This window comes from Carassius auratus, chromosome 9, assembly GCF_003368295.1.
Source record: "Carassius auratus strain Wakin chromosome 9, ASM336829v1, whole genome shotgun sequence".
NCBI lineage: Eukaryota > Metazoa > Chordata > Actinopteri > Cypriniformes > Cyprinidae > Carassius > Carassius auratus.
The window spans coordinates 200,560-214,213 of NC_039251.1; the positions used below are offsets into that span (position 1 = coordinate 200,560).

Consider the following 13,654-nt stretch of genomic DNA (forward strand, 5'->3'; position numbering starts at 1 on the left):
ATTGTCGATACATGATGCTATCACCGCAAGCTCGGATGCATTGCATGCCTTTAGGCAGAGGTGATGTGTGGTATTTATTTATTATTATTATTATTATTTTTTTTTTTTTTATTTTTTTTTTTTATATATATTTAGGTGTAGGAAAGGCTCCTGCGGGAGCAGACGCTGCTACAGCAGTGGGGAGAACGGGAAAGGCTCCTGCGGGAGCAGATACTGTTGCGGCAGTGGGGAGATACGGGAAAGGCTCCTGCGGGAGCAGACACTGCAGCGGCAGTGGGGAGATACAGGAAAGGCTCCTGCGGGAGCAGACACTGCAGCGGCGGTGGGGAGATACAGGAAAGGCTCCTGCGGGAGCAGACACTGCAGCGGCGGTGGGGAGATACAGGAAAGGCTCCTGCGGGAGCGGACACTGCAGCGGAAGTGGGGAGATACAGGAAAGGCTCCTGCGGGAGCAGACACTGCAGCGGCAGTGGGGAGATACAGGAAAGGCTCCTGCGGGAGCAGACACTGCAGCGGCAGTGGGGAGATACAGGAAAGGCTCCTGCGGGAGCGGACACTGCAGCGGCGGTGGGGAGGTACAGGAAAGGCTCCTGCGGGAGCAGATACTGCAGCGGCGGTGGGGAGATACAGGAAAGGCTCCTGCGGGAGCAGACACTGCAGTGGCGGTGGGGAGGTACAGGAAAGGCTTCTGCGGGAGCAGACACTGCTGCGGCAGTGAGGAGGTACATAAAAGGCTACTTGCTTCGGCTGCTGTAGATGTTGGCTGTGGGAAGAGTAAAAAGTGTTAGTAATATTTGATGGGGCAAGCTAAAAATGGATGGGTAGCCTACTGTGTTACCAGCTTAGCAATTTGTTGCCTGATTTGACAATTCCTCAGGCCTTGTCCACCTTATTATGTTCCTGTTGGAAAGCATCTTTCCTCTCATTTGGCCTCCGGGCTCTTTAGACGGACTCCCGAGCGGATATGTTTGGAACGCTGTTTTCACGTTGTATTATGGACTGTGGAAACAGAGGCTTTTGGAAACGATTGAGCATGTTTAGTCTTTTTAAGGCGTTGTACCGAAAGACATGATTATAGCAGTAACGTTAACCCCTTACCAGACACCCCCCATTTTTGGCATGGAGGCAGAAATTATATACCCAAAATAAAGATGTTTCTGTTCATGATTCTTTCTGACTAGATCCATGATCAACATTTGTCCATGAGCTAACACTTTGACGTTTACCGTTCAGGAATAGGAATAGTTTTCCTGACATGATGGAAAATTAATCACTGGAATTATGTTTTATCGAAATATTGGTCAAATATAAAAGCCAAAGTCTTTGGACTTCAATTGATGCGCGGTTTATCCAGATCAAGTAAGAGAGTGATGTTTAACGTGCTGTAGAAATGAAACGTAGACTGGGGGCGTTGGCGATGCTTGCAGCAAATGGGTTAACAGCAGTTATGTGCTATTCGCTTCCAAGTGGTTTCTAAAGAGATTTACTTTCCGGTTTTTTCGTATTACGGTCCTTAAAAGGCGATGGTAATTTTACTCACACTTGCTATCCTGCATCTAAACACGAGGGCAGATGCGTTTTAGATTAATTTTGAGTGATCACGCCAGTGAATGGTAAAATAGGTCCCTAAATGATTTGGTCCTACCAGGAGACTTGCATGGAAATTAAAATTTTAAAATTAAATTAAGCATTTAGCAGGCGCTTTTATCCAGAGACTTAAGTTTTTTTTTTTTTTTTGAACTTATGTCTGTATCATTTCGGCGAGGTTTAAACGTGCGCTGTAAGGCGAATGTAACAATAATAATAATAATAAATAATAATAAGAATGCATTTTATTTGTAGAAACAAACGCCAAAAGCAATACAACAATTCATCAAAGACAGACAGTCTTGAATAAATGTGACTTAATCAACTTTTTTAAAATCGCCCAACATAGGTGCAGATCTGACGTGCAGAAGAAGTACATTCCATAGCTTAGGGGCTTCATATGAAAAGGCTCTTTGCCCCATGGTCTTTAGTTCACATTATGGCTGGTGAAGTGAAAGAGAGTTAGTAGAGTGAAGAGAGCGTGATGGAATATAAGGACTGATGAGTTCACAAAGATGCTCAGGTGCAGTCCCATGAAGTGCCTAGTATGCTAAGATAGAAATTTTAAAATCAATTCTCACGTTTACGGGAAGCCCGTGTAATTGTGGAAGAACCGGTGTAATGTGTTCGCGAGGAGAAGTACAAGCGTGCGGCAGAATACTGAAGCTTGCTCAACGATTTAGCTGGAAGGCCTGAGAACGAGGCATTACGATAATCTAACCTAATGCCTTTGGCTTCGTGGTTAAAAGTGGCATCATCATCCGACGGAACGGTGGATCTGTAGTCCAAATCTATGCGGGATCCACACCCCGGATCAGCGGGTGGCGGTAATGCACCTTTACGTTGGTTTGCCAAAACCGCCATAAAACGCTACTAGAAGAAGACAGAACTACGTCAAGACGTAGTTTAACAAAACTTTAGCCGCAAAACTGCTTTTAGATGCAACACTTTGAATGCGAACTGCCGTAAAAATCCAATGAAGAAAAAGAAGAACCTGTTTTTTAGCGTCTTCGCCTGGAAATGTATTAGTCTGCGCCGCTAGAGGAAGCGGCCTCACACTGCCACTCGGCCGGAACGCCGTGGTGAAAGACTGAGCCGTGGTTGGATTCTTTCTGCTGCAATCCAGCGCTCTACGAGAGCTCGGTCTCGGGCGGCACGATCGTGTATCGAGCAAGACGAGCTCGGAGTTGCACGGTCTAATGGCCACGATGTGTGGCTTGGCGAGGATGGCAGCTGTCGCGATGACGCTTAATGCTGCTCAACGGCCGTGTTTGGCTGGGTAGAAATGATCTCGGGTCCGGCAAAAGCAGCAGGTCTTATAAATCCCCTGTTTAGCGCTCTTCGTTGGTACGAAATTGGGTCTGTGATAAGGTGACTGACGAAGCGAACCAGCATGCTGATAAACCGTCAATGGATAGAGGTAAGTCAGCGATATTTATACTGTGGGATTCATTACTTGATTGTGGTCCACCTGTGATGATTAGGCTAAGTATCTGACGCGCTCCTCCCGAATCTTCATTGATAATTACATTTAGTGATTATAATCCACATCGGATCAAGTTATTTCAAACATTCGCTGATGACTGAAAGTTTTGAGCTCAAGTCTTTAATGCTGGTGTTACAGCTGCTATCTTTCTGAAATGATCCGCGGTGCTGACGATCTCCAGACGCGCAGAAACTCCGCCTTTGTTCATAACCACTCACCTTTCCCCAGCTGGCCCTCTTTGGCCCAAGGGTTTTGTCGGGCCAAAAAACCCTGGCCATTGGCCCCGAGGAAGTCCGAACGAGGCACAATCAAGCACCAGAAGTGACAGTGACACGCCCGGTTTAAGCTCGACAGTGGAAACGTGGCTAATGGTCCACTTGAGAGCTAGGTGGCGGTAATGCACTTATAAGTCTGCAATCTACCATAAAGCAGGAAGGAGAAGACGCCCCATGTGGATGCTGAAGAAGTAGAAGATAGTTTGTGTAAACGGGCTCAGGAAAGTTCAGTCATTGCAGTGAAAATCATAGGTAAAAAAAAAACTATAAATACTGTTAATTTTCTTCCACAGACCAATCATTTTGTGTCTTTACAAATCAATGTATCGTCACGAGCCACAGGGTTTAATTTGGTTTTATTTATTTTTTACTATCAAAGCTGTGATTCCCATCCACTTACAATATATGACTGGCGGATTGTAACAGTTTGAGTTAAAAATCTTTTTTGAGTTCTACTGAAGAAACAAAGCCACCTACATTTTGGATGCCCTGGGGGTAAGCAGATAAATATCAAATTTAAATTTTTGGGTTAACTATCCCTTTAAGGTGAGCCTATAACAATTAGGCAGTAAATAGCTATCTCCTTGGCCTTTATTTGGGTGAACTATCCCTTTAAGGTTAGCCTATAACAATTAGGCAATAAATAGCTATCTCCTTGGCCTTTATGTGTTTAGCATCTCTCATATGTCTGATCCCTGTCTAATTATCTGACTAGTTCATCAGATAAGTGATCCTCAGATCTGTGTTACTGTTGTAAGGAAATTCCAGTTGCTCTGTCTGGAATCAGTGCACAGGGTGATTGTTCAGTGGTTACGCTCTATTAATGGCCTTAAGCATTTGCTGTTGCAAGCTACCGAAAAAGAGATTCTGATCTGCTGTGTATAATTTATGAAGCTCTGGCAGTGAGTAAACACTGACATGCGTCACAGAGGTCAGATCTTCTGTGGTGTGTCAGATTATTCCTTATTCTTTCTTCCAGATCCAACTTCTTGATTGCACAGCTGTGAAGTTTTAGTTGTCCTCTGGGCACAACAAGCGGAACCGCTTAAGCAGCTAGTCTTTCTTCTTGAGCTTGGGTTTGAAACGTAGAGTCTGAAAGGCACTCTCCACCACTTTTGGCAGGTGGATTGGGTTTCGTTGCAGACATCTCCTGCTGCCTGTGCTTCCCATGACCCCCTTCTGCTGGGCTACCTGCCTGTGACTGATTTCTGAATTCTTGGGCTGCGACTCCGTCATGGAGATTCGATGAGGATCCCGAAGCACCCAGTTAGAGTGAAGGTCATGCTCACTGGTACTGGTTGCCACTGTAGAAACATCAAAATGGTAGTATGGAAAAAAAAACAGACATAACGAACAATAAAAAGATGGAGGATTGAAACATGAAGGGGAAAAAACTAAATACTTCTAGTTGACCAATTTTTCTGTTACACGTGTGCAACATCCCTCAATTGTATTTTCCATGCTGCCTTGTACACTAGAGATTAAGTAGCCTAATAAGCTCCAGACTTACCTATGAAGTCTACATCTGCATGTCCATTGTCCACATGTGGTTTTCGACTTGGCTCTGGGTCACAGCTTGCAATGACTGCATCAAAGAACTGGAGTGTGTCTTCCTCATTTGGGATAGGTGGAGCAGAAGGTCCAGGCCTTGAAGTCTTTGAAATAAGATGATAAATACATTTTTATATACCATTTTTTGCATTTTTTTTTTTTGTTTTTGCGTTTTTGTCTTTATGATGATACATTTTATAGTTTAGAGTTGACAGGAAACGAAGTGTGAGAGAGATGGAGCGGGTTCTCGAGCCTGGATTTGAACTCGGGAATCTTGTAATGAAATAACACTTTGACTAAACTAAACAAAACTAAAACTGTTTTACCCCTTAAAATTCTTAATAAACACCTCACGACTTGGTTGATAGCAGACAAACTGGTATAACTTACTTTACTTTTCCCTAACAATGTTCAACACTTCTTTCTATGTTTAAACATGTAAGCCTTGTCCTGTTTCATCTCACCTGTGCAGCTCTGTTTTGCGGGGGCCGGGGTGCGGGCTTCTTCTTGCGGGACGCGGTCTCTTTGCGCTCGCTGTTCTTGAGGTCGCTGATGCTCTTGGTGTACTGCCGCCTGAGCGCGACCAGTTCCTGTAAGTACTCTAAGCAGTTCTGGTTCTGGGAGTAGAGCCAAACTTGGTCTTCTCGGCTCTGGTAGTAGTACAGGGCCGTGCTGGTCTGAACACTCACGGCGCTCACGCTCCGTTTCAGCGTGGAGTCCTGCGGCGCGTGACTGCTCTCCCCCACCACAAGCATCGACGTGCTCCGGACCAGTTTGACGGTGCACGCGCTGTGGTAGTCCTCATCGGGCCTGAACCGGTCCCGTGAGCGAGGTCCAAGGTGGTTCGGACGGAAAACTGCGTTGATTTTCTTAAACATCACAGTCGGTGTCTGGGTGCTGCAGTTTATTGGTTAAATATCAGGGCTGATATGAGAAAGGACGTTGGTTCAAACCCCACGAGGGTTCTATCGCCATTGTGCTCTTTATCAAAACATTTTATATCGTAAATCACTTGAAAATATTAAAAGACGTCTTGCTTGTTTAGTAACCTTTAAATCTATAAAATTACTTTTACTGGTGATAGTCAGCGTGCTCTGCTTCTCCATATCCCTGTGATATCCCTCTCTCTATAACTTTATATCCTGAAGGAATTCAGAGCCAAGACGGAGATTTGTTGGTCGATTTTGTCCATGGTGACGAAGTGCTGTTTTTGATCCAAACGCGTTAAGGACACATTGCAAACGATGACCATTTCTTACCGTATGAATTATGAAAGAAGTCATGGTAGTTTTCTAACCCAGCCATGGAGACGGTGCGCTTGTAACGTAACACTAATAACATGAATAATTAACCAGCGTTAGACGTAGTAAGCTACACACCTGTGCTGGCTATCACAGTTAGTCATGATGCACTTGTTAAATAACATGCCTTGTCGTATGCATAAACATTATTTAATCAGAATGTAGATGTGTATCCACAATTTCAGGATGCTTCAGGTAAACCATAAATAACCCTGGATAAAATATTTCCTATATAATAACTATTATATATAACCTATTTACTTTTCTTTCCAAATATAGATAATAATTTAGAAAAACTGTAATATTTATATAGACCTATATGTAAAAAAACTAACAAAACTATATATATATATATATATATATATATATATATATATATATATATATATATATATATATATATATATACACACATATATATATATACATATATATATATATATATATATACATATATATATATATATATATATATATATATATATATATATATATATATATATATATATATATATATATATATATCCCTATGAAGAATTGACTGCTTCTTTCATGTTTTTGAACTGCATTTAAATATTCTGAATAAACTCTTTCTTCAGATTTCTTTCAAGAAAAGAAATAAGTTTATAATTCAGAATGTTATTTAACATTTACTATGCAACTAAATATATAAATAAAAGATGGAAAAGGAAAATTGCATTGTTGTTTAACCCACGTACATTAACAATTCAAACTGATTTTTTAAATGTAAAAATAGCAAGCTAAATGTGAACATAAGCTGACCAATTTAAAACTGTCATAAATTATAATATTTAAATATATTAAAATTAACTGATGTTCTGTGATGCTTTTATATTTGACTTGATGGCATGTCGGAAACATATTTCAAAATAACTTTGTTTTTCCTGTTACTTTCCTGCTACTGTAAATAAATAAATAAATAAAATGTTATTTCTTTGATAAATTATCAGTGGATACATCTGAGACAGATGTGTTTCATATATATTATCAAAAGATAAAAGCAAAGATGATTACAGATCCATTCATATTAAACAAATGATTCAGACACTTGAGCTAGAACCACTAGAGGACAGCTAAAGTTTCTTATGGGGTGTTGGGTGGACTCTGGGAGCCGTGTGGTCACCATTAAGGGAGTTTATTCCTTGTGTGTATTGAAGGATCTATGGATCCTCAAAGGCAAATTGTGTGTGTTGCTTCAGGATAGCAATCATTTACTCATACATAATCATGCAATCATTTATAAGATTCAGACATTTAAGTAATTTTTTAATTCAGACATTTAAGAATTTTTTCATTTGACTATTCACATTATTTAGTCATTTATCTCATTTATCATATAATTATTTATTTAATAACTTTTATTATGTTTTATTTTATATTTCTATTTTCTTTGCTTATAGTGTTTCCTATAGTTGTTTAATCTTATGATTGTGGAGTTTCATGAAATGTGTGTTCAAGAATAAGTGATGAGATGGAATATCACAAATGCAAGGTTTTGTGGGATGTTGCTGTGTAGCAGCTTTGCTGGTCAGATAAAGTCTGAGCACTGAAACGGAGAAAAAAATATAATAAATAAAGCAACAATAATAAAAATGGCCTGAGACTCTCCGCAAGGTGTTGTAAGCCTTAAAACATTTTGACTTTGTGATCTGAATTCTAGTCTGAGTCTAAATAAGCACTAATTATTTTAACATTCTGAAAACAATGTTTTGCTTGTGCATATCTAAGTGCATACTGGGAGAACATTGCGAGAAATGTGCTTGTTCACTTGTTTGTTGGTTCATCAGGCAATCTTTCTTTTTTTATATAGACAGACCATCACATGAATAATGAATATAGGTGATGCAGCATTTTGTCACCGTCCCTTTAGCCGATTAACCACCGCTACGTGGAACAGGGTTCAATCTACGTGTCTAGTATGGTTTGAGTTACATTGGTAAAATGGGGAAATGGGGATAGGAAGACTTACATAAGAATCCAAAAAGCTGCAGGTGCAGACATTGGTTTTAAGGGAAATATGTGGTCTGTAGAGACATTTTTCATTCTAATGAAACTGCAAAATATAACTGCTGCATGAAGTAGCGTGAGACAGTTTAAGAGAAAAAGAATGACATATTACAGTGAGCCAATAAATACACAGAGTAGGACCATGGTCCATCACCTATTAGCACAGACAGTCCTTTAATTCACAACAGTAGCCTTTATGCTTTGTGTACTTAAAGTGAATTTACTCTCAGTTATGGAAATTACCAACGACCCCATCTTACAAAGACTGGAAGTCTAGGGGAAACACAGCAAAGGGAGTGGAATGTGCTTATCTGAGGTGTATGGAAACACTCTTAACCTGTTGATGGCTATAGCATATTACACAAATTGCACAGCTCATTGAAGTCTATTGTAATTAATATAACAAGCTGGCATAAAGAGAACAGGCATGCATACATGCATATAAATGTGACTCCAAACTTTCATGGAAGACAGAATCTCAACATACTTTCACTTCCTCCTTCAGTGGAGCATAAAACTGAACAACTATAGCATAACTTTCACTTACAGTGAAATAAAACCCATTACAGCAGTGCATAGAAACTGAGTCAGAGACTCAAAGAAAGAGACAGAACTGCACAGAACCACTGCAGCTCAACAATCAAAAATTCTTAAGTAGAAAAAAGGTAAGCTTAGGAACCTTTATATATCTATCTATGATAATTCTCATTTTGTCACCCATATTCTAGCTGGATTCTTAGTTGGTCTGACGTTTTGAGTAATGACAATCACAGTAAATTTTGGAAGATGGTCATGCGAATATGTCCAAGAATCCTTTATATAGGGGTAATATGAGATGGACTGAGCTATGATATTACATTTTTATATGGGCCAGCCTTGAGATTCCATATGGACCATTATGTGTAGTTTATCTTTAAATAAAGTTTATATATGTATGTGTGTGTATATGAAGTGTATATGAAGTGTATATATAGTGTACCTCTATATATATGTGTACCTCTCAGCACAAAGCCCTGACCACTCATCCCTAGAGGATACAACCCAGACCAGACAACCCCAAGGGGGAACCCATCCTTCCCCCACAGACCCTGCAGCAGGACGGCAACTTGCCATAGGTGTGGATATCCCCAGGCATGCGGACGCAGAGGCAGTTTTGGTGCCCTCAAGCTGCCACAGCATCTGCCAGCATTACAGTGATTTACACATTGCCGGTGGCCAGGTGCTGCCACTCAGGCCCAGCACATTGGAGGTACAGGGCAATCTCATTCAGGACCCTGAGCATGGGCCCTTCCTCCTGTCTGGGGATGTTCCCTTCCCCTCCCTCCTGCCTCCTCTGGTCCACGGGAACAGGAATTCAAGGTGCTGGAGGGAAGAAAGTGTAACCAGCATTAGACGTAGTAGGCTACACACATGTGCTGGCTAAAAAAACAGTAAAACAATATGCAAAGAGTATGCAAAACAATATTATTTTATTATTATTTATGTATAATTATATTATTTATTTACCTTTTAAATAAGCTTTTGCATGTTCAGTTTTCATTTTTATTTCATGAACTTGTTAAAATGATTCGTTTTTTAACATTTCTAAATAGCCTTAATATATTTATTATTTCTGTTGTAAAAATTTAAGTACATATTTTAATTTAAGAACATATTTTAATTATCTGCCAAGGCAACATTTCAAATTTTCTCCCTTTTTTATACTTTACATTTAAATGTTTATTGTACTTCAGCTTAATTTCCAAAAGTGGTAATTAAGGTTTTTAATAGGTTTAGTTGGCAATAACAATACTGCTGTGAGAGCAATTGAATAAAAATCTGTAAACAGAATTCAATCACTGATCAAAAGGTTCCAAAAAACTATTGTTGTCTAATCTAATTAGACATAAAAGTTGAATCGCCTAAACTGAAAGGGACATATAGCTTATACACAATGTATGATTTGCTTCAAAAAAGACTTAAGATATATAATCTCAGTGGATAATGAAAGTCACTGGAGACTAGCAGCTGTCTGGTTACCCACATACTTCAAAATATTTTCTTTTACGTAAACGGGTTTGTAATAATTTTTGGTTGAAAAAAAATTATGACAATTTTCATTATTGGGTATTTATTCCTTTAAATATGTACATGCCTTTTAATATAGTCTCAACATTGTGTCATCAATAAGCATGTTTTATTTCTTTATTTATTATATGTCTAAACATCAGCAGTCAAAGATTATTAAATGAAGACATATTTTAGGTCAAGATTAATAACGATTTACAGCAAATCTTTTTTTTTTTTTTTTTTTTTTTTTTTTTTTTTACTGTGGAATTTACAGGTAAGATATGAAGAGGAGAAATGTCACAGCCAACACTGAAGGATGGAAATAAACTTACAGTGAACATGTGTGTAAAAGAGTGCATACGAGTGTCAGTAAGAGGGTCAGAGAACGACAGCTTTCCACTGTCCCAGTCCAGCTGAACTCTGACCCTCTGCAGTTTCTCTTTCACTGGGAGGAGAGCTAGTGATTGTGGTGGTTCATGTGCTTTATATTCTCCACAGAAATGACCCACCAGCCAGATTCCTCTCCTTGAGAATATTTTATTCCTCCTCTGAGCAGATTCGGTCATCACTCTGAGGAACCAGCCTGTGTTTCAACTTCAACATCCCAGCAGTGAGAGCCAGAGTCAAAGCCCTGTGAGCACACAACACATGCGGACATGTCGAATCGCTCTGGATTCTCAGGAGTCTGTTCCTCATCACTGTATCTCCCACTGGTCAGATCCTCAGACAGGATGATATTACAGTGAGCAGTGTTAGGGTCAAAGGTCACAGGAGCTGAAGAGAGAGACACATAAACATGAAATTAAACAAATGACTCTTACGATGGAGATTAATTCATTGTGTGCTTTACTCACTGTAATCAACAGTTTTCAGCATCTTCTGCATCACAGTAAACTTCAGGTTGCTCAGGTGTTTTGGCACATTGATCAGAACTCCAGAAATGTCCTCTGGATCTGGCGCTTTACACTGAGACACTCTGGAAAAACACTCAGTAGTCAGTGATTAGGGTTAGAGTTCATAAGAGGAGAAACCATACAAACCTTTTCAAAGTGGCATCATACTTCTGTGAAAAAATATTGATTATAGAACAACGTAGCATTTGTCTCCAGTATATTGAATCTGCTGTACGTAAACAGACATGCCTCATACTTGTGGGAATAAAGCATCTTCAGCTTTCATCTCCTTCTCTACAGCTCTGGTAGTGTCTGAAAGAGAGGAAATCTCTGTGTTCATTTTCTCAATATTCTCATTCACGGACTCTTCTGCTGCTCTTCCTTCCTTCTTTTAGTTATCCTTACTCTGACTCTTCAACACATAGAAACTGGTGAAGTTTCTCAAACTCTTCCTTGATCTGACCCTCTATGTGCTGGGCCTGAAACTGATAAAAAAAAAAAAAGCATTTTAGACAATGGTAACACTACAGTCTATCCACATTATTTTTAATGCAAGTGTGTATGCAACCATTTTTAACTTTAATGAGCACTTCCAGCTTTTTTAGCTGTTCAAAAGTAGTTTATCATTCGAACTATTTTATATGATATTAATTTATTATCATAATCATAAACACATTAGTTAGAGGGGCAAATAAAACTTTGGAGTTGGCAATATGGCTAAAATATCATATCGATTTTTTTTCATGTAGGGTCTCGATCCACAATTTTATCACTTTTTTGTCAAGGTGTGTAATGTCAAAATGCCATGTCATTTTTTTGTTGGTTTGTAAGTCTATGTTTTTGCAAATTACTGAGCACAGTCAGAATAATTTCCCCATTAAAAAAATATACAATGTTACAAAATTCACAGGAAATGGCTTTTTAACTAAAGGTTAAAAAAATAAGTTGAATAGATATATAAACATTTTCACTTTACTGGAGTAACAGTTGAATTCTGACCTTCATATGTTTTGCTGTATTATGCAAAGTCTGTTGAAACTCCTCAGATGCTCTTAGTTTCTCCTGTAAATGTTTTGATGCAGTTTTGAGTTTACCCTGTAATGTTTTGATGGAGAATATATAAAATTCATTATAAAAATATAATTATATATTTTTATACATTATAAAAATATAATTATATATTTTTATACAATATAAAAATCATGTCAGAGTAGGCTACCAAATGCGACTACTGTCTGAAACATCCAGGAGTAATGCCTGCTGTTTATTTACTATTTATTAAAACATAACTGACACGTGATATTTATTAAGTAGGCTACTTTATTCTGAACAGTGGAAAACAGATATGTCACAATTTATTCACGTTTGCCTGCATAAATTTGGCTTCAAGTCAGTCAGTCAACAGTTTACCGTGTATTATCCCACAGACCACATACAAGTAAGGTTACTGTATGCTGCCAGTGATTTTGGTCCAGTATTTTCTGCTGATACCTTCGCTGCAGCGCTGTCAGTGAACTGTAGTGAGCTGGATCTAGTGTTTTTATCAGCATCATTAGCTGCTTTGTCCATCACTTCTCGTCTTCTCTTCCCCTCTAGTGTGAGAACTGAAGGAGCACACCGTTTCTCCCTGGTCTTCTTCCGCATATCCTGCATGTGCATTTAAATTCGTCCTGCGTCTTTGGACACGAGATCGTACCTCATTAACATCGTTTCACAAGAGCCGCGGATGGCTAGAGTCGTATCCTGAAGTTTGTTAACAAATTCCTCCAACATCCGCTTTGTTCACAAGCTTATTTCCATGAAACAGTCTGTATTTATTACATCTGGATGGATTCAAACCGATCACAGAGTCCACACACAATTGCTTCTGTTTTAATGGGTGTTGTCGTCTGTACATCTTGACTGTTGTGCCATGATTGAACGGGTTTGCCTACTCTGTTCTTTGTCGTTTCACAGTTAGAGAAGTGTCTCTCCAACTACTGTACACCTTATGAATCTTAAATGTCGTCCTCAAGGGGGCGCTTTAAGACGCATTCAAATCTCAAATCTTCAAGGGTTAATTTGTCAAAAAAATATGCTTTACTCACCCTAGGTGTATATGACTTTCTTTCAGACCAGTCGGAATTATATAAAATTGTCCTGGGTCTTCTAAGCTTTATCATGGCAGTGGGCAGGTGTTTTTAAACAGTCCGAAAAAAGTGCAATAAAGTGCATCCATCCATATTAAAACGTGCCTCACACAATTTTTATCCAAATAGGAAATAAAAAGAAACCAATGTGCATTTATCACTGCCTTTATAAGGATTTAGTTATTAAATAGAAGTGTGTGTTCCCCTGGTTTTTGTGGCACTGAATAAAAATAAATTATATATATATATATATATATATATATATATATATATATATATATATATATATATATATATATATATATATATATATATATATATATATAGGAAACATTTATTTTTCCTTTGACATTAC

General features: G+C 38.8%; 2 protein-coding genes and 1 long non-coding RNA gene across 3 annotated transcripts; 1 reads left to right on the forward strand and 2 right to left on the reverse strand.

Annotated features, from left to right (window-relative positions):
• Positions 1-3,685: 3,685 nt before the first annotated feature.
• Positions 3,686-6,196, reverse strand: LOC113109287 (uncharacterized protein C13orf42-like). The gene is made up of 3 exons (XM_026272911.1): positions 5,364-6,196; positions 4,859-5,003; positions 3,686-4,652 (listed from the first exon to the last, which is right to left on the reverse strand). The coding sequence occupies exons 1-3, from the start codon at positions 5,775-5,777 to the stop codon at positions 4,402-4,404; spliced, it is 810 nt and encodes a 269-aa protein (XP_026128696.1). The 5' UTR covers positions 5,778-6,196; the 3' UTR covers positions 3,686-4,401.
• A 2,593-nt stretch (positions 6,197-8,789) lies between these two features.
• LOC113109289 (uncharacterized) lies at positions 8,790-10,930 on the forward strand. The gene is made up of 3 exons (XR_003292923.1): positions 8,790-8,893; positions 9,233-9,587; positions 10,834-10,930. It is a non-coding gene; the product is annotated as an uncharacterized LOC113109289 (long non-coding RNA).
• LOC113109288 (zinc-binding protein A33-like) lies at positions 10,534-11,242 on the reverse strand. The gene is made up of 2 exons (XM_026272912.1): positions 11,132-11,242; positions 10,534-11,051 (listed from the first exon to the last, which is right to left on the reverse strand). Exons 1-2 carry the CDS (start codon positions 11,160-11,162, stop codon positions 10,843-10,845), a joined length of 240 nt encoding a protein of 79 aa, XP_026128697.1. The 5' UTR covers positions 11,163-11,242; the 3' UTR covers positions 10,534-10,842.
• Between the last annotated feature and the right edge of the window lie 2,412 nt (positions 11,243-13,654).